This window comes from Cnephaeus nilssonii, assembly GCF_951640355.1.
Source record: "Cnephaeus nilssonii genome assembly, chromosome: 5".
Taxonomy (NCBI): Eukaryota; Metazoa; Chordata; class Mammalia; order Chiroptera; family Vespertilionidae; genus Cnephaeus; species Cnephaeus nilssonii.
This window is the reverse complement of record NC_137076.1, coordinates 58,066,325-58,086,500: the sequence shown is the minus strand read 5'-3', so window position 1 is coordinate 58,086,500 and position 20,176 is coordinate 58,066,325. Positions and strand designations below refer to the sequence as shown.

At 37.5% G+C, this 20,176-nt stretch overlaps 1 protein-coding gene across 1 annotated transcript in view; it reads left to right on the top strand.

The window, feature by feature from the left end:
* Positions 1–19,663, top strand: part of SMARCA5 (SNF2 related chromatin remodeling ATPase 5) — a 39,620-nt gene extending 19,957 nt beyond the window's left edge. Inside the window, exons 11-24 of the mRNA XM_079770712.1 lie at positions 1,751–1,977; positions 3,543–3,664; positions 3,745–3,897; positions 5,228–5,360; positions 8,585–8,733; positions 8,940–9,059; positions 9,592–9,702; positions 10,251–10,364; positions 11,538–11,660; positions 13,758–13,890; positions 14,470–14,588; positions 14,978–15,190; positions 17,230–17,337; positions 18,423–19,663. Coding sequence (XP_079626838.1) covers positions 1,751–1,977; positions 3,543–3,664; positions 3,745–3,897; positions 5,228–5,360; positions 8,585–8,733; positions 8,940–9,059; positions 9,592–9,702; positions 10,251–10,364; positions 11,538–11,660; positions 13,758–13,890; positions 14,470–14,588; positions 14,978–15,190; positions 17,230–17,337; positions 18,423–18,488 — 1,891 coding nt within the window. The 3' untranslated portion in view covers positions 18,489–19,663. The remainder of the gene's footprint in view (positions 1–1,750; positions 1,978–3,542; positions 3,665–3,744; positions 3,898–5,227; positions 5,361–8,584; positions 8,734–8,939; positions 9,060–9,591; positions 9,703–10,250; positions 10,365–11,537; positions 11,661–13,757; positions 13,891–14,469; positions 14,589–14,977; positions 15,191–17,229; positions 17,338–18,422) is intronic.
* The last annotated feature ends 513 nt before the right edge of the window (positions 19,664–20,176 follow it).

The following is a 20,176-nucleotide window of genomic DNA, read 5'->3' as shown; positions in this document are numbered from 1 at the left end:
TTAGCAGCACAAAAAGATACTGTAACCTTAACACATCATATATATATATATATATATATATATATATGTATATATATATATATATATATATATGTATACCTAATATGCTAAGTGTCCTGTGACCAGTCGACTTTTTAATCAAAGCGTAATATGCTAATGATATGCTAAGGCCGCTCAACCGCTCGCTATGACGTGCAATGACCACCAGGGGGCCAATGCTCTGACTGGTAGGTTAGCTTGCTGCTCGGGTCCAGCCGATGGGGACTGAGCGAGATGGGCTGGACATTCCCTGGAGCCCTCCTATGGTCCCCTCCCCCAGTTGTGCACTGGTGGGATCCCTTGACCTGGCCTGTGGCCTCTCGCAATCCAGGACCCCTCGGGGGATGTCAGAAAGCTGGTTTCGGCCTGATCCCACAGGCCACGCTCCTCGGGAGGGTGCCAGATACAGGGCTCATGGCTGGCGATCGCTGCTGTGGCAGCATGAGCCTCTCCCGATCGGAACTGATGGGCCCAATCCTGTGACAAGTGCAGTGGGGCTGGGATGAGCGGGAGCGGCAGGTAGGAGCTACAGGCAGCATTGGACTGCGGGTTTCGGGTGATGCCCGCAGGCCACCACAAGGGACCCCACCCGTGCACGAATTTGTGCACCAGGCCTCTAGTAGTAATATAAGTGGTAGTGTTTAAGGGCAGGGAATAATTAGCCACCCTGTTCTTTACTGGTTATACCACATCTCAGGTATATTCAATTCTGTACTTAATATTGATAAGTATTTACAAGGGGCTGGAGTAGTTGGGAAACATAATGAAAGGCTGTCATTTAAAGAAATGAGTGTGTTAATGGTGAAGAACCATCATAGAAGGTAGGCCACCTTAAATATCCTCAAAACTTTTGAAAGGCCTTTATAAGGTAGCAAAGGTACTAGGCTTATCTTGTATGACTCTAAAGCACAGAACTAAAACATGAGTCAGTGCTAAGGGACGACAGATCTTTTTTAGCTAAGCATACTGATAAACTATATTAGAACTGTGATGGCAAGGACTGCCTTTAATAATATTTTGTGCCCCATAATTGGAGTTGTTAAGCATAGATTGCGTAGGTTATTTAGACAGATTGCTCTGTCCTGCGGGATAATATCTAAATAGTGTATATTCAAGGCTTTTTACTAGTACAATCTGGCCTATGGCTATAGCTTGTATGACCTCTCCCATGTACTTTTATTTATATTTAAATCACGTATTCCTCTATGCTCATTGTCATGTTTTACCTCTCATGATTCTTCATCCCTCCTCAGATTAGTGTTCGTACCCAAATGTACTAGCTACAATGGATATTACACTCTTCTCTTAGAAAAGACTGAAAATTAAAACCACGTTTAACCTTAGTTTGTTAGTTACGCTTATTAATTATTTTTAAAATGTGATATTATACTGTTTTAATTTATCCCAAGGAGATGAATTTATACTATTTTGGGTCTCGGTGCCCAAAGCACAAGTGTGGACATAAGAACACTGAGGGCAATAGAGAAAAACAGGAAAAAAGAAAGAGATTGTGTATGGTAAATTCCTAACCTCACTTTAGAAGTTGATGGGTTGTTTTTTACAGGTTTTTTTTTTTTGTTGTTTTATTATTATTATTATTATTATTATTATTATTATTATTATTAAGGTAGGGAAGGTGATTTAGTGTGTAAAGTGGCAGGAACTGATCAGGGAACATTTGAGCCCTCTCAATGTATTTTTCTCCCAATAGGTATACTCGGATATTAATGAAGGATATAGACATTCTGAATTCTGCAGGGAAAATGGACAAAATGAGGTTACTGAACATCCTCATGCAGTTGAGGAAGTGCTGTAATCACCCATACCTCTTTGATGGAGCGGAGCCTGGTCCACCTTATACAACAGATATGCATTTGGTCACCAACAGTGGCAAGATGGTAGTGCTAGACAAGCTGCTTCCTAAACTAAAAGAACAAGGTATCTGTGTTACCTGTATCATAATAAGAAGTAATAAGCCCTGCCCTGGCTGGTGTGGCTCAGTTGGTTGGGCGTCATCCAGTTCGATTCCAGGTTAGGACATATGCTTGGGTTGCCACTTCGATCCCCGGTAGGTGGCATGCAGGAGGCAGCCGATCAATGTTTCACTTCATATCAATGTTTCTTTCTCTCCTCCCTTCCTTTCTCTAAAAATCAGTTTGTTTTTCAAAAAAGAAGTAATGGAAACTTTTTTAAAATTCAAATGTTAAAATAAGGAGCGCTACATGAAAAGATGGCATTTCCTAAAGTTGAAGTGTAGAATATTGAAAAACTTCTGTTCATTTTCTGAGCTCCACCTTCTTCCAAATTATAGGCTTCGAGTTGTTTAGAAAGTATCAGGAGTTAGGGCAACCATACTTCCTGGATTTGGGGGGAAGAGTTCTCAAATTTTATATATGCTTTCCCAGAAATACCCACTTTTTGTTATAAAATGCAAGAATGATCTCCCTACCTATTCACAGCTCCTATATATTCAGGTAGATAGTGGTGGTGTGTTTGTGGTATTGTTTTTCAATTACTTAAATATTATGTATATGGATCCGGTTTTACTTAAAACATCAAAATGAGTATATGGTATGTGTACAGGTATATTTAAATTACATGAATTTAGAGCAAACTTAGTATGGATCCAGCTTTAACAATTATAAACTCATGGCAAAACTTGTTTTTGTCTATATTGTACCTGCTTGTCTCCTGTCAGATTTCTCCATTTGTTTTTATTTTTTTAAATATATGTTTTTATTGGTTTTAGAGAGAGGAAGGGACAGGGGGAGATTGAAACATCTATGAGAGAAACATCATCCAACAGCTGTCTCCTGCACGCACAACCCGGGCATGTGCCCTGACTGGGAATCAAATCAGCCACCTCTTGGTACATGTCATGATGTTCAAACAGCTGAGCCACACTGGCTGGGCTTTCTCTGTATTTTGATAAGAATGACAGTTACACCAATAGATGACTACTATATGATATTGACTATTAAAAACCAGTCAATTGCTGTTTCACTCGCACATCAATGTTTCTCTCCTCCCTTCCTCTCTCTCTCAAAATCAGTTTAAAAAATAAAAAGTAATGAAAACTTTTTTTAAAGTTTGAATGTTAAAATAAGGAGCACTACACGAAAATATGATTCTGGCATTTCCTAAAGAAATGTAGAATATTTAAAAACCAATCACTAACAACTTAACAACTTTTGTCCCACCCTATATGTTTGATTAAAAGGTAATGATTCAGCCTTTGGGATGGCAAGACCTTTCAGGGCAGACACATATACCCTTTTCTATTTACCTTGGTGTGCTGTACAAATGTTACCCTTTTTATGTCATAATGGGAAAAATGTGAGGAGTGACTGACTCGGATAATAAATACTGTGTCGTTTTTCTTGTAACCAAGTAGGTAACTTAGAATTAAGGAGTAATTGGCTACCTTTAAATTTTAAAAGAGGTATTTTTGTTGTGTGTGTGTGTGTTTTTTTTTTACAATAATATGCTATTATATTCAATAGGTTCACGTGTACTAATCTTCAGTCAGATGACAAGGGTATTGGACATTTTGGAAGATTACTGCATGTGGAGAAATTATGAGTACTGCAGATTGGATGGGCAGACACCCCATGATGAGAGACAAGTGAGTCCAGGAAGGGGAGATAAAAAATAAATATCAGATAAAACAATTGTCTGACATTTGTTTTTATTTTATGTGTATAGGATTCCATCAATGCATATAATGAACCAAACAGCACAAAGTTTGTTTTCATGTTAAGCACACGTGCTGGTGGTCTTGGCATCAATCTTGCTACTGCTGATGTAGTAATTTTGTATGATTCAGATTGGAATCCCCAAGTAGATCTCCAAGCCATGGTAAGAAATAAATAAATTTATTATTTTGTACTTACAGGTTTTTTAGTTAGAGCAATCTAATCTACAAATGCCAGTGATTTAACCAAGTAGAATGTTATTTTCCTCTAGTGATACTTCACAATTCCTCTTCCATCTATATTAGTATACACATACTCTTCGACTTACAATGGAATTATGTTCTTGGGACATAATCTAATCAAGTTTAAAATACTGTAAGTTGAAAATGCATTTAACCTGCCAAACATAATAGTTTAACCTACCTGGTTTCTACTGTTGAGAATATTACTTTCACACCATTGTAAAGTCGGAAAATCATCAAACCATTGTAAGTCTGGGACCATCTGCATTTCCATCCTTAGCTTTGCCATATCTTAGGACCTTGGAGTCCTGCTCTGTGCTCTGCATTCTGATGATAGAAGGGGGAAGAGAGAGAGAGCTGAGGGAAATTTTTTATGGGTCAGACCTGAAAGTGCCCTAATATTCCTTGGCCAGAACAAGTCACATAGCATAATTGACTGCAAGGGGATCGCTAAACGATCATATAGTTGTGCTCTAGAAGGACAGGAAATGGGTTTTGTGAACTACAAACTTCCTGCCACATTAGATGCTTAAAATTTAGGCCCATGTGTGGGAATACCTTGGCCAGATCAGGAAGATCATTCTTTTTTGTACAAGTTTATGATCTGTAGATTAAATAGAAAACTTGACAAATTCTTAAGACTGATATTGCTAAAGACTTGACCCATGATATTGGTGAACATAGACCCAATTGTTAAATCTCTGGTGTTAGTCACTTTCATCCTATATTCTTCGTAAGGGTGGCTGGGAAGATTAAACAATAAGATGGGGATATTTGAGAGGAATGTGGTTTGTTCAACTTATCAGACTGGGATTTTTACATTGTTTGTAGAGTTCATAGCAGTGAAAATTCATATTTGATTTAGGTAGAAAAACATTTTGAAAAAGATTTTTAAACTATCAAACATAGAAACTATAGTTACTTATTGCCTTGAGACATTATGTGTATTTTATCTCAGTATAATCTAGTAAAATTAATGTGATAGTTCTCACAGATTCAGCAGCTAGGATGTGTTCCATACCTCCTAAAAGTTTTCCTTGTGAGATAACCAATTAATTTGATTAAAACTAAGAAAATGAGAATTTAAGAAATGTAACATACTATGAATCTATTTTTAATGTAGTTTTTTGTTACTAATTTTTAAAAGTTTTTGCTTGAATATTTAAATTTTGTTTCTTAGTATACACACATGTTTCAAATGTTATTTATGTGAATTTTTACCTTATTCAAAATATACGGTAATTTGCCTAGGACCGAGCACATAGAATTGGACAAACCAAGACCGTCAGAGTGTTCCGCTTTATAACTGATAACACTGTAGAAGAAAGAATAGTGGAACGTGCTGAGATGAAACTCAGGCTGGATTCAATAGTCATTCAACAAGGTGAGCCTTAGAACCTTAAAAAAATTTACCAAGTTGTATTGATGGATGTTTTTCCCCCTGGATTTTGAAGGAGATTCCTGTTATTAAACATCTATTGACTCAAGCTAGCAGCCAGAGATAGTAAGCTTTAGTTTTGCTTAAGGGATACATTCAGGCTCTGAATATTGACTGCCAGTTAGTAGTTCTTTTATACCATCTGAGCCTGCTTTTTCATCTAATAAATCAGGATAAAGTTAACTACTATTTAGTATTTTTAAGGATTAAGGGGGATAATGTACATAAATAAAAATGAAACTCAAACTAATTATTAATACTTTTTGTCTAGTCTGCAACTATTTATTGAGCTCCCAGCAGATGCCAGGCACTGTTCTTAGCGCTGACAGTAAGTACACTGGTGAATGAAACTGACCAGTGTTCTTACTTTCAAGGAGTTTATAGTTTAGTGAGAGGGAGATATGGAATAAACATTTATGGAAATAGGACTAGAGGAAAGTGAAGTTTTTATTTTGAATTGAAGGAAATTTCAAGTTCTTATTGCAGATCAGCTTTTAAGGAAGAGATTTTTGTTTTCACGAAGCTATTGATGATGATGAGACATGTAAAATGCCAAAATAAAAGCCCGACAGGCGTGGCTCAGTGGTTAAGCGTCGACCTACGAACCAAAATGGAAAAAAAGAATTCTCCATAACTTTAAACTGACAGTAGTTATTTTCCTTCTCATAATGCATCATGAGCATATTTTTTATTTCTGTCTGAAAAACTGAGGTACACTGTTAACATGTTCACTGATAATGTATGTGTCTTGGTTTTGTCAACCAGTCTCTAATTTCCATATAAATGTCACATGTCTTTGCTGTCTCATAATGCCAGCCATAATGTTGGTCACACGTCTGAAGACAATAAATGATTGCTTGTTTCTAGTTGTTTTTGTTAATAATAGTTTTAACATTGAGTCTTGCTTTGTGCCAACCAGTCTTTACATCCGTTATCTCCTTTAGTCTTTATGCCAGACTGAGGTTGGCATCAGGTAGGATCGAGTCACTTGTCCACCATTTTATACAGCTAGGAAGTGACTCAGACATGGGTTCAGGAACTATATTAACTATTAGAGTGAAGTGTATAATTAGGAAAATCTCTGGGAACTTCTGGGACTTGCTAAAAAAGAGTGAAGTTTCTCATGGGTGATGTAATGATTAGTTGGTTTTTTTTTTTCCTTCACAGTTATCCATGTGTTTAGAAAACACCTGTCATGTGGCTCTTGTTCTCAATTATTCTCACCTATGAAATGTGTTTGTTTGTTTTATATTAATATGAATTTCTTTACAGTCAACTTAGAAAATCTGTTTGAGTTTTTCGGCTTATTTTTTAAAGTTATTTACTGGGGCAGATTTTGTGCCAGTAACTTTGTTAATTGGGTGCATACCTCTGCTACTGTCTTGTGGACTTAGGGACATAATCAAAAATAGGAGAACCCCCGGAAGACCTTTATGTCTGAAAAGCTCCCTCACAACGAAGTAGTTTCCATAAGCCTAAGGACATTTTTGACAGCAGTGTGATAGGTTTTAATCCAAAGAGAAATGCTCTGTGGATAAAATAGTTCCCCTCTTATCCACGGTTTTGCTTTGTGTGGTTTTGTTATCCATAGTCAACCACAGTCTGAAAATGCTTAAGGGCTATTTCCAGAAAAAAAGCAGTTCATAACTTTTAAATTGTGTGCTGTTCATAATGTAGCATAATGAAATCTCCCGCTTCCGTCCCACTTGGGATATGAATGATCTCTTTGTCCACTGTATTTATGCTGTATAGCAAGCATGTCATAAACTCTTCGTGGGCCACATACCTCATTTATTTGGTCTGTGTTAGCCTTTGAGTTTGACATGCTTGCTGTATAGGCTACCTTCCTGTTAGTCACTTGGTAGCTGTTTTGGTTATCAGAGAGAGACCACATTCATATAACTTTTATTAGAAATATATTCTAGTCCTTTATTAATAGCTATTGTTAATTTCTTACTGTGCCTTATTTATAAAGTAAACTTTATCATAGGTTTGTATGTATAGGAAAAAATATAGTATATGGAGGATTCGGTACTATCTGTGATTTCAGGCCTCCATTGGGGGACTTGGAACAAATTCCCTCCCGAGTAAGGGGAGACTACTATCTAGTATATTCTAACTTTAAAAGTCCAGATATTTGGTTGTGCATTCTGTTAGGGAATTAAAACCATGATACAGGTAGTTAATGAACTTGCAGAAAACAACTTGGATCTTTATCTACTTATTAAAATTTGGTTGGAGTACAAATACTAATTTGTATAAATATATGTGAGTTGCCCTTGAGGTTGAAAACAATTCTATGAAGTATTTTGTTTTGCAAATACTATATTTTTGAAAACACAAATTATATAGTTGGCAAAATTCTTGCCAGTTGGAGATCTTAATTACTTTTTAAATTTATTTATATTTTATTGATTTTCCACAGAGAAGAAGGGAGAGGGATAGAGAGCTAGAAACATCGATGAGAGAGAGACATCGATCAGCTGCCTCCACACCCCCCACTGGGGATGTGCTCCCAACCAAGACACATGCCCCAACCAGAATCGAACCTGGGACCCCTCAGTCCACAGGCCAACACTCTTATCTACTGAGCCAAACCTGTCAGGGCTTAATTACTCTTCTGATGTTTATTTTTTTCTGTGATCAAGATAAACTTTCAACAGTTTCAGTTCTGAAGATTAGGGAGTTTTCAGAAATTGATGTTGTATATTTTGATCCTTATATAAAATTTGGAGATTTGAAGGTTTTTTTGTATTCCACCATTCTGAATAGAAAAAGCTGATTTGGGAGTTTTAGTATTAACATCTTTCTGCTTTCAGAAACTTCTTGTGTTTATAATGTTCTCATCTGTTGATACTTTTTAAAAAAAATCTTGCTAATAACTTCAATTTTACATATCCCTAATTACTATTATTCACCCAATAAAAGAATATATTTTATTGAATATAAAACAGCCTTCATTGCATAATACATAAATAGGTTTAGAAACATTTCAAAGCTTTACAACTGAAAATTTGGCTTTAAATTTTATATAAAAATGAAAAGTATATGTGACATATGAAATGATTGATATTTGAAGCAAATGACACAGTATTAGATCTGACATTTAAAATTTCAGGTTTTCAGTAAAATAAAGTTCAGTTAACATACAACATAATTTTTTTTTTCAGGAAGACTTGTGGATCAGAATCTGAACAAAATTGGGAAAGATGAAATGCTTCAAATGATTAGACATGGGGCAACACATGTTTTTGCTTCAAAGGAAAGTGAAATTACTGATGAGGATATTGATGGTATTTTGGAAAGAGGTGCAAAGAAGGTGAGATATAGATTAAATGATAATGTTTTTCATACGTGAAATATTTTAAATCCAAACTGAGGAAATAATTGTTCTGTGAATTTTAGATAATGTTATTTCCATAAAAGCTTTTATGTACTGTAAAGCATAATCCACTTTGACCATAGTTCTGCTTTTTAAATTCTTAATCTAAGAGATTAAGAACAAAAGTTTCTTTTGTTCCCTAGACTGCAGAGATGAATGAAAAACTCTCCAAGATGGGTGAAAGCTCACTTAGAAACTTTACAATGGATACAGAGTCCAGTGTTTATAACTTCGAAGGGGAAGATTATAGAGAAAAACAAAAGGTAATTTAGAAAGAGGCTTTGCTGACTTTAAGGCTTTATTTTACTTGAAACTTGGAATTTTCAGTGTTAGTTGTAAATTTATTAACATTTAGACATAATATCCTCTGAATATTGTCTAGGCTAAATATATATCTACATTTTTCTCCTAATTTGAGTTGTAGCATACATTTTGTGGCTTCCTCCCCCCCCCCCAACAGAATTATTAATCTGGTCAAAAAAAATACTTACTGAATAGCCTGTGCTCTTCACTAGACATTATCCTATGTGTTAATTACAGTGTTGGACAAAGTATCACAGTCCCTGTTCTTATAGAGCTTGTAGTCCAGAATTTTATGAATGTCTTTCCATTTGCAAGCAGTAGTCTAAATCACCAGTCGCCAACTGGTGGTCTGCGGTCTACTGGTGGTCTATGGGGTCCAAAAGGTTGATGACCGCTGGTCTAAATGATGTACACAATGTGGCTAGCATTTCTGTAAGATATGCAACTAGATATAATAAAAGTTTGTGATTTGAATTGTTTCTCATCTGCTAGATTGCATTCACAGAGTGGATTGAGCCACCTAAACGAGAAAGAAAAGCCAACTACGCCGTTGATGCCTATTTCAGGGAAGCTCTTCGTGTGAGTGAACCTAAAGCACCCAAGGTGAGTTGACAGCAAAAAAACTTTGAAAGATATTCGAAATGTGAATCATTTTTTTCTCCTCTTCTTTTTTTAATATGTTTTTACTGCTTTCGGAGAGAAAGGGAAAGGGAGAGAGAGAGATAGAAGCATCAATGATGGGAGAGAATCATGGATCAGCTGCCTGCTGGGAACCGAGCCTGCAACCCAGGCATGTGCTCTGACTGGGAATCGAACCCTCACTTCTTGGTTCATGGGTCAAGGCTCAACCACTGAGCCACCCTGGCTGGGCTCTTCTTTTATTCTTACCAAAAAAAGCGAATTGGGAATTTACATTTTGTGTGATTTCTTATAGGTGTGCCTCAGTCAGTTTTTAATTGTTAAAAAGTTTTCTGAAAATTGATTTTGAATCTGTGCATTTAAATTTGATTGTTATTTCAGTTGTATTGAAATACGAATTCTCTTGATTAAAAGAATGGTTGCCATGGTTTATGGAATAAAGATGATTAGAGATAGATTTAAAGCAAAATAGTTTATTCTTTATGGACAATACAATTTTCTTTTTCTTTAAGGCTCCTCGACCTCCAAAACAACCCAATGTTCAGGATTTCCAGTTCTTTCCTCCACGTTTATTTGAATTATTGGAAAAAGAAATTCTGTATTACAGAAAAACAATTGGGTACAAGGTAATAACAAATAACACTTTGTTCATAACTAATCGGGTTTGTTTTTAACTTAATCCTAACATATAAAAACGCTGGGTCCATCACATCCGCAATGACCAGGAGGCTCGACGAATCAGAAGTCAGTCCTGCACTCAGCGCTGAGTTGCCGTGGAGACCCTGCACTGACTGCTATGGCTGCAGGCACAGTGACCCAGCACTGACTGCTGAGGGAGCTGCGAATCATGCCTAGAGAGAGGCCTAAAGAGAGAAACAGGGTCTGATCCATAGCCTCTGTGGCAGCTGTTGATCAGCACTTGCCTCTTTTTAGCTCTGGGCCTGGTCAGCAGCCAAGCTTCCATTTCTCTCCAGGCCTCCACTGGGGCTGCTGACCAGCCCTGCCTTTCTGATCAGGCCCTGTTGATAGGCCCAGAGACCCTGACTGGCCTAGAAACTGACCAATCAGAACCAAATCTGGGTCAACTGTGTGGAGCCAATGACTGCCAAGGAGGTGAAGCTTTTGACACTCACTGGCATAGAAACCAACCAGTCAGAACCAAATTGGCCGGCAGAGGAGGGCAGTTGGGGGCAAGATCAGGCCTGCAGGGGAGGGCAGTTGGGGGTTAGATCAGGCCCTCAGGGGAGGGCAATTAGGGGTGATCAGGCAGGCAGAGGCAGTTGGGGCAAACAGGCCAGCAGGGAAGGGCAGTTGAGGGTGAGATCAGGCCGGAAGAGGAGGGTAGTTGGGGGTGATCAGGCCAGCAAGGGAGGGCCGTTGCGGGGGACCAGGCCTGCAGGGTAGGGCATTTGGGGGTGATATCAGGCTTGCAGGGGAGGACAATTGGGGGCCATCAGGCTGGCAGGGGAGGGGAGTTGGGGGTGATCGGGCTGGCAGGCTGAAATGGTTAGAGGTAATCAGGCAGGCAGGCAGGCGAGCAGTTAGGAACCAGCAGTCCAAGATTGTGAGAGGGATGTCCCAGATTGGAGTGGGTGCAGGCTGGACTGAGGGACACCCTCCCCTGCCGCCCAGTGCACAAATTTTGTGTGTGCACCGGATCTCTAGTAAATATATATAAGCTCTTGGTACGTTTTCTTTCATGGTTGGATTAAAATTTGTGAAATGTCATTTAGTTTAAGACTTTGTTAGTCCACATTTTTTGTAAAATTTGGTGACATAGAAAAATACATTTTTTTTAGGTACCTCGAAATCCTGACCTACCAAATGCAGCACAGGCACAAAAAGAAGAACAGCTTAAAATTGATGAAGCTGAACCCCTTAATGATGAAGAGTTAGAAGAAAAAGAGAAGCTTCTAACACAGGTACAGTCTTCAGTCAATACAAAATTTAATAACTTGTTTTCTAAGGTACTGTTTTCGGGTATACAAAGGAGTACAAGATTTGGGGATTAAAAATGGCAGTGGAGTAAGTGGACTCTGCATGGACAGGCACCTAGGACTAAACTGTAATTGCAACTAAAATACAGAAAAACTTCCTGAACAAAAGAGTATAAGTTTTGTTTCAAAGTGGAGCAATTGGAGATGATAAAACATGGGCATATGCATTAAGGCTATATTTTGATTGTCACTAGTTAAGGTAGTTGAGAAGAATATAGATTTGCACCACCCTTGGTTAAGTGTGTGTTCTTTTGATTACCTTTCTTCTAGTGTTCTCATCTTTCCTTTCTTGTGAATCTTCCACATTGCTACTAAGTCATAATTGTCAGTTATACATCACTAGGGGCCCAGTGCACAAATTTGTGCACCATGAAAGGAACTGTGGGCTGCAAGGCTATGGTGGGGCACAGGGATAGGTCTCAGCCCATCCTCTGTGGCCCCTCCCGCCACAGCCCCCAGTCCCCTGCCTGCCAGCAGCCCTGCTCCAGCCACGGCTGCTCCCACGCACTGATGGCGCCAGCCCCACTTGCACCTGCACTGATGGTGCTGGCCCCTCTAGCACCCACTGATGGCACAGAGTGGTTGGGGCTGGCGCCAGCATTGTGTGCGAGCAGGACTGGCACCGTCAGTAGGTACAGGCAGCAGTTGCTGCCCCAATCACCCTTCAGGAGCAGGGGGAGGTGGAGAAGCCCTCAGGGGCGATTGGGGCTGGCAGTCACCCCTCACACTGGCTGATGGTGCCAAGCAATCGGGACTGGCGCTGGGTGCAAGTGGCAGCTCTGGCGCTGGCTGCAGGTGACAGCAGGCCTGATGCCAGTAGTTGGTGCAAGCAGCGGCTTTGGCGCTGGCAGCAGATACGAGCTCTGGGTGGAACTGCTGCAGTGCGTGGGAGCAGAGGATTTTCAGTAACCACCAGAGGCTCACCCCAGTGACAGCGACTGGTGCCCTGCCTTGGTCTGGCGCCCCCACTCACCTGCTCCACCATTGCGCTTTGGCCGATGCCCGCCATGTTCTGCACTCTGCCACCTGCTGCCAGTGCCCACCATGTTCCATGCGTGCCCCCTGGTGGTCAGTGCATGTTATAGCGATTGGTTGTTCAGTTGTTTGGTTGTTATACCGTTCAGTCTATTTGAATATTAGGGTTTTATACATATATAGACTAGAGGCCCAATGCATGAAGATTCGTACAAGAATAGGCCTTCCTTCCCCTGGCTGCTGGCACTGCCTTTGCTTCGGCCAGAGCCGCCTTCCGCCTCTTGCCTTGTCACGTCAATTTACATATTCCCTCCTTATTGGGTTTGGGCACCTCCATCTTTGTCACGGAGTTACGGTCAATTTCCCGTCTTTATTAGATGGGATTGCTTGGTACCTTTTTGCTTATCGTCCTTTACTTTAGAGTTCAGTAGAAGTCTTTCAGAATCTGGCCTTAATCTAACATTAAAGCTTCATTTTCCCTTTTCTTATGTCTGCTCTTTAAGCTATGTTCACTCTTCCCGGCAAACTCCTAATCTGTCAGAGCTCAGCGAAAATGTCACCTTTACATGCAGCATTTCTTCCTCTCTTCCAGTTAGATTGGGTATTTGTGCAATATATGTGTATATGAAAAGTTACCACTTTAAAACATTTAATTTAATTAAAAAAGAAAAGATAAACTAGAGCACAGGGCGGGGGTGGGGCTGAGTGGCTAGAGCATCCACTCTTGGCACCAAGGTGTCACAGGCTAGATTCCTGGTCAAGGGCACATACCTGGGTTGCAGGTTAGATCCCCAGCCTGGTCAGTGTATGCATGCAGGAAGCAACCAATCAATGTGTCTCTCTCACATGGATGTTTCACTCTTCCCCTCCCTCCCATTCTCTCTAAAAAGCAATGGGAAAAATACCCTCTGGTGAGGATTAATAACAAAAAGATGAACAAGCAAAAATTAATATTTTCTGTAATACTTACAAGCATTGATAAAATATAATAGCATCTTTTCTAAGTTCATTGTTCTGTGATTAAATATTGTTTCTGTTGCTTTGAAGGGATTTACCAATTGGAATAAGAGAGATTTTAACCAGTTTATCAAAGCTAATGAGAAGTGGGGTCGTGATGATATTGAAAATATAGCAAGAGAAGTAGAAGGAAAAACTCCAGAAGAAGTTATTGAGTATTCAGGTAACTCTTACTTTAATATGTATAAGAATGTTCTCAGGCTTTTGGAGAGCTGCTGGAAAGTTCAGGTTTTCTTACTCTGAATTACTGTGTTTTGATAAGCTAAATTTTGCCTCAACTTAAAAACTGAGTTAGAAAATGTTCCCTTTTTTAAAATGACACAATTGTTTATTTTTTTTACCCTAGCTAAATAGCTATAGCCAAGAAAGTAAGAATAGGTTGCTGAAAAGTATGCTGTCATTTATACTTTATCTCTCTCCATAACTTCTCAAGTGGTAAACACCTGTTTCCTAAAGTCAGTTGGATTGTCCAGTGAATATGTGTAGTTGGGCTGTGATGAGTCTGCTTAGAATTTCAGAGTAGCAGAAATTGAAGAGTTGGGAGATAGTTAAATTATCCAATTTATCTCTTTATTTTTACAGTTAAGGAAACTGAGAAATTATAAATACCTATTTACTTTCCAGTATTATATGTGTGAACTGGAAACATTTCTTAGCAAATAAAATAAAAGCATTTATACTAACAAGTTATATTTCTCTCCCTCCCACCCATCTCATCCATCCAACTTTTATTCTTTTACAGCTGTGTTTTGGGAAAGATGCAATGAGCTCCAGGACATAGAAAAAATTATGGCTCAGATTGAAAGGGGAGAGGCAAGAATTCAAAGAAGAATTAGTATCAAAAAAGCACTAGATACAAAGGTACTTTGCACATTAATAAATGTAGTAGTAACTCCTCTATCTGTATGAAAATTAAAGTAACTTTTAACAAAGAAAAGAGTGATGATTTAAAATAAGAGTTTTCTTCAGAGAAAAACATTCAAATGTTACAACTGAATTTACCTCAGATTTCAGTTGCTGTATCTGGGTCAGAGGCAATCAGCTCTTTCCTATGTAGTATCAGAGTCTGTTTCTCTTTAAAACAGTAAAGACTAAAATTGTTTTAGGACAAAGGATATAATGCAATTGAGGTGTTATGGGTAGAAAATTCTGATTTGAAATACAGTACAGCTACTTTTACTAAAGCTGAGTTTGAAATACAGATTACATAGGATTTAGATTTCATATAATGTAAAATCTGACTTTGCTAGATTGGACGGTACAAAGCACCTTTTCATCAGCTGAGAATATCATATGGTACTAACAAAGGAAAAAACTATACTGAAGAAGAGGATCGTTTTCTGATCTGCATGCTTCATAAGCTTGGATTCGACAAAGAAAATGTTTATGATGAACTGCGACAGTGTATTCGCAACTCTCCTCAGTTCAGATTTGACTGGTTTCTTAAATCCAGAACTGCAATGGTGAGTGCTTGGGTCTTGTGTAATGTGCCAACGGTTACTATTCTCTAAGATAAGTTCTTGTCTTAGTAACAGAAAATTGTGGTTCTGCATCTTTGAGGTAAATTTTGTTAAAATATTGTTGGTATCATAGGTTAAATCAGTTAAAAACCCAGGACCATCAGTAACTTAACGTTTATTGATCCTATCCTTTACTATTATATATCTTTTAACATCATTATATATGATAGGACTAACTTTAAAAAAAAAATTTTTTTTAAATATATTTTTATTGATTTCGGAGAGGGAAAGAGAGAAGAAACATCATTGATGAGAGAATCATTGATTGGCTGCCTCCTGTCAATGATTATGGCTCAGATTGAAAGGGGAGAGGGATCAAGCCCGAAACCAAGTGCCCTTGACCGGAATCCAACCTGGGACCTTTCAGTCCACAGGCCCGAGCTCTATCCACTAATCCAAACCGGCTAGGGCAGGACTAACTTTTGATATTTATTGTAATCATGTTCTAAGTAGGAGGAAATGTCACTGTCAGTTTCAACTTCTGAATGTGATTATTCCAGTTTAAAATTTGCACTGTTCTGACTTTGGTTTTGTAGATGACATCTGCTCCTAGAAAACCGAATCTGCGTTATTTTAAAATAGCTTAATGTAGTGAAATACTCTTTTGTACTGATTTAATGCTAGGTTTTGTTTTTATTCCCAGTATCTGGCTGTTTCTGTTGGAAGTTCTGTTTCTAATCACTTAAAAATTAGAATTCCGAAAAGTTTAGCTTTGATGAATTGGTCTTTTTCTTACATATTTTAGACTTTTAACTTTATTGTGTTCTGCACTTTGATGATAATGCCCAAAAGTTGTATAGTTTTAAGTTTGGGAAAGATTGGGATAAACGAAGTTTAAACATCTTTTTGTTTATAATACGATTTCCTTCAGTATATTTAAAATATACTATCACTCTTCAAGATGTGGGATAGTGTGCAATCTTTTCATGTTTGTCAACCGAAGAATTCCCCCCCCCCCCCCCCCCAGTAAACATACAGAGGGGCTGCTGTTTTGTGAAACCCTAATTTGGGAAATCCTGAGGTACAAATACATTATAAATGTAGTTACAGGATATAGATTCAGTTGCTAACGGCTCTACCTTATAACCTTTCAAGAAGGAACCATTTATATAGTTCATAAGGAAGCACGGTTTTGGCTGAGTAAAACAAGACATAGGGCCACATTGATTTACCATTACAATGCCATGGTCTGAAACTGTGTATTAACTTTCTATCATGTTTTATGTTAAGGCACACATAAAAATTAATAATATGTATAGCCCTTTATGATAAACAGTTGAGGTGTAATCCTTTCCTAAGAGCCAAGAGAATTCATACTGTAGCACATCTGTAACACATCCTGGCATAGGTGTCTCAGTGCCCGGGACCCTTCAATCCACAGGCCGACACTATCCACTGAGCCAAACCGGCTAGGGCTCTAGTTGATTTTTTGATCCTCAAATATGCACACCATCGCCCTCGCTGGTTTGGCTCAGTGGATAGAACACTGGCCTGTGGACTGAAGGGTCCTGGGTTTGATTCCAGTCAAGAGCACATGCCTGGGTTGCTGGCTCAATCCCTGGTAGGGGATGTGCAAATGGTGGCTGGTCAATGATTCTCACCATTGATGTTTCTCTCTCCCTCTCCCTTCCTTTCTGAAATCAAAGTATATATTTTAAAAATTAAAAAAAAAAATGCACACTATTACCTAAGTTTGGATATAAATGACAGTTCTCAGACATAGGCTCTTAGTAGCGGTGTTGCATATATTATGAGATAATTCATTTTCACTGTTAATTCTTAAGTGAATGAAGGGTTTATGAAGAATCATAGTAGTATGGCTTTAAATAATGAAATAAAAATATTTACAAACACATTTTTATCCTTATATTTATTGTGAGTGTGTGATTTTATATTACTCTATTAAAACATACTTTAACTATAATCATGAAACGTATAAATGAAAAATACAAATACCATGTAAATTTATGTTTGCAACTCAGGAGCTCCAGAGGAGGTGTAACACCTTAATAACCTTGATTGAAAGAGAAAACATGGAACTAGAAGAGAAGGAGAAGGCAGAGAAAAAGAAAAGAGGACCAAAGCCTTCAGTAAGTAGTCACAGATATGTAAATACTAGAGGCCCATTGCATAAAATTGATGCATGGGTAGGGTCCCTAGGCCTGGCAGATGATGAGGGCCAATTGGGGCCTTCTGGCTGCCAGCTGCTGGCTGGGGCATCCCTTCATTCCATGCCGCCCCCTGGTGGTCAGCACACATCATAGTGAACGATAGAACTCCAGGTTGAACTCCCATGGGGAAACTGCGTATTAGCCGTTTGTGTATATATAGATTTGAGCACTTAACTTTTTTCTTTTTAAGAATTTGCACACTACTTGGCCATCACTGATGTTAGGTTCCTTTGTTTTGGTTTTGGTAAATTATATAGTTTTGGGTCACTTAAAGTATAAATTAAACTTGATTGCATTGTGGGGGAAATTACATTATGATGATAGTTCATAAATATGGGGGATTTGTTGAAATCTGGAAAGTATGAATGCCAAGAGTGTACCCTTGACCTTGGGGAATACAAGTTATAATTTAGAGTATCTAAAGAAATATTAGGATTAATTTAAGATGGCTAAAGCACTGATATTATATATTTGCTGTAAAGAGAATTATAAGCGTTTTATTTTTCTGATATTAAAAGTTACTTAAAGATGTTTCCATTAACTTTAAAAAAAAAAGAAATATTAGGAAAGCAGTGTCTTTTCAATTTCACTATTAACTTGATTTTTTATCCTAATGATTGATATCTTAGCAATGTGAAAGCAAAACTTTTAAGGTAAAGAAGCCATCTTGTTATTTAATAGTTTATAAAATCATGAATAAATAAATGTTTCTGGATAATATCTGATATATATGTAATCTCACAGAATACTTTTTATTACTGCTATTTTTTTGGTAAGAGGGTATTTTAGATATTTGGTGTATTGATTTACCTGCTTGTGAGTTATTTATTTCATTAGCATTAAAATTTTTTTATTTGTAAAATTAGTAGATAAGATTCTGGATAAGAGCATCTAATACCTATTACTATGTAGCACTTATTAGTAAAGTGCTATGATGTGTCTGTCAATGCACTTCACATTAACATTAGTCTTGTGATGAAAAGTAATCCTTCTGTTTGTTTTAGACACAGAAACGTAAAATGGATGGAGCACCTGATGGTCGAGGAAGAAAAAAGAAGCTGAAACTATGAATACACATTTGTTTCATAATCACTAACTTTAAACCAGTAGTTCTTTAATTTACGGGTCTTCATAAGATGTACTGTACAATGCTCAATTGTTATGTCATTCAAAGACATCAGGTTCATCTGTTTACTGAGCTAGAAATATAGTATGTAGTTTCACTTTTTTAAATGCAACAGCTGTGCTGAAATTTTTTTTATCATTAACACTTGAAATAATAAAATAGGCTTCATTTATTAATAAATGTTTCATTTGATTTATTTTTCTATTATAGTTCCATATGTGAAGATTGTGCCTATTTGTTTACCAGCTATAGTTTCTATACTCATAGGGCTTTAAAAAAGCAAACAAAAAAAAGTTGCAAATGACATTTGTCCTTCAGTTTTCACTTCTGTATTATTTTAATTCACTTTGCCTTTGCAGAAATTTGGGTATCATCTTTGTAGTGCTATTTAGTCTCATCTGGAAAGATTGTATAAATTACATTCTCCTTGCTTATTATATGGGTAGAATAGGAGAAAAAGGCAAGAAAAATTATCATTATATTCTATGCATATTTCTGTTCTGCTTTCTGTTTCTGTAATTGGTTGTGAGGTGAATATGCCCCATTCTTTTGGGAAATGGCCTTTTAGTTGTATAGCCAAAGACATTTAGTATCTTCTGGTTCCTTAAAGTGTTATTGTACCATTTTATAAGAGGAATATTATTTTTTTTAATTGTTTGGTGAAATTTTGACAAATTACCTTCTAAAGCAGCCACAACTTAGAAATAATGTCAAAACTAAGGTGATTATTTTCCCAGTCAAAATAAGGTTGTGAATTTGTCAAGCTGTTAAACTGAAATTGGTAACAAAATGTATCCCCTTCCAGTTTACCTTTTTTGAGTTTTAGAGAATTGAAAATTTTATTTTATTATATTTTAAAAATAATTTCTACATTTGAGCAGCAAGACTGACTGTAATTCCAGTTTTTAATTTTCTATGGACAGACTTGATAAACTGGAGACCCTGCAGCAGGATTACCCAAATTGTAGTGTCAGGATTTTAGCTGTACCAGAAGCCTTTATGTGCTACACATAATTTGTATAAAGTTTTATATGTACAAATTGGGTACATAAACAGTTCTCCATTTTTCTAAGGGAATGCAATAAATGTAGCATCGTGAATAAATATAACTTTTATAATCCTTAATGGTCTTTTCTTTCCATTCCTTTATCTTTCTTTTCTCAGTTGATTTTTATTCACTTATTTCCTTAGGACATTATCTTTTCCCTTTACTTCTTCCTTTAAAATTTCTGTGTGTTGAACAAAACAATGTTTATGGCAAATATAATTTGAATTTACTTTGTGCTCCCCCCAAAGTGATTTCTATACTACCTTGGATTCTTAAAATAATAATTACAGATTTAATTTCTGCAAAATTTGAGGAAAGCTTCCTCTTTTTCATGGAAGGAGCTACTAAGAGTGGTGACCTCATTTTGGAAGAAATAGTAGGAAAAATATAAGCCTAAGGAAATGTTACAGGGAATACACAAGTGATGTTTTCTAAAGGAAGAGAAGTGGTCTAAAGCTGGGTGGGGGTGGGAGAATAGACAGTAGAAATGCAAAATGAATCAAGTATATAGTGCCAGCCCCTAAGAACATGGGGGCTCAAATACAAAAGAAAGGGAAACACTTGAAAAAAGTGGGGAAGAAACA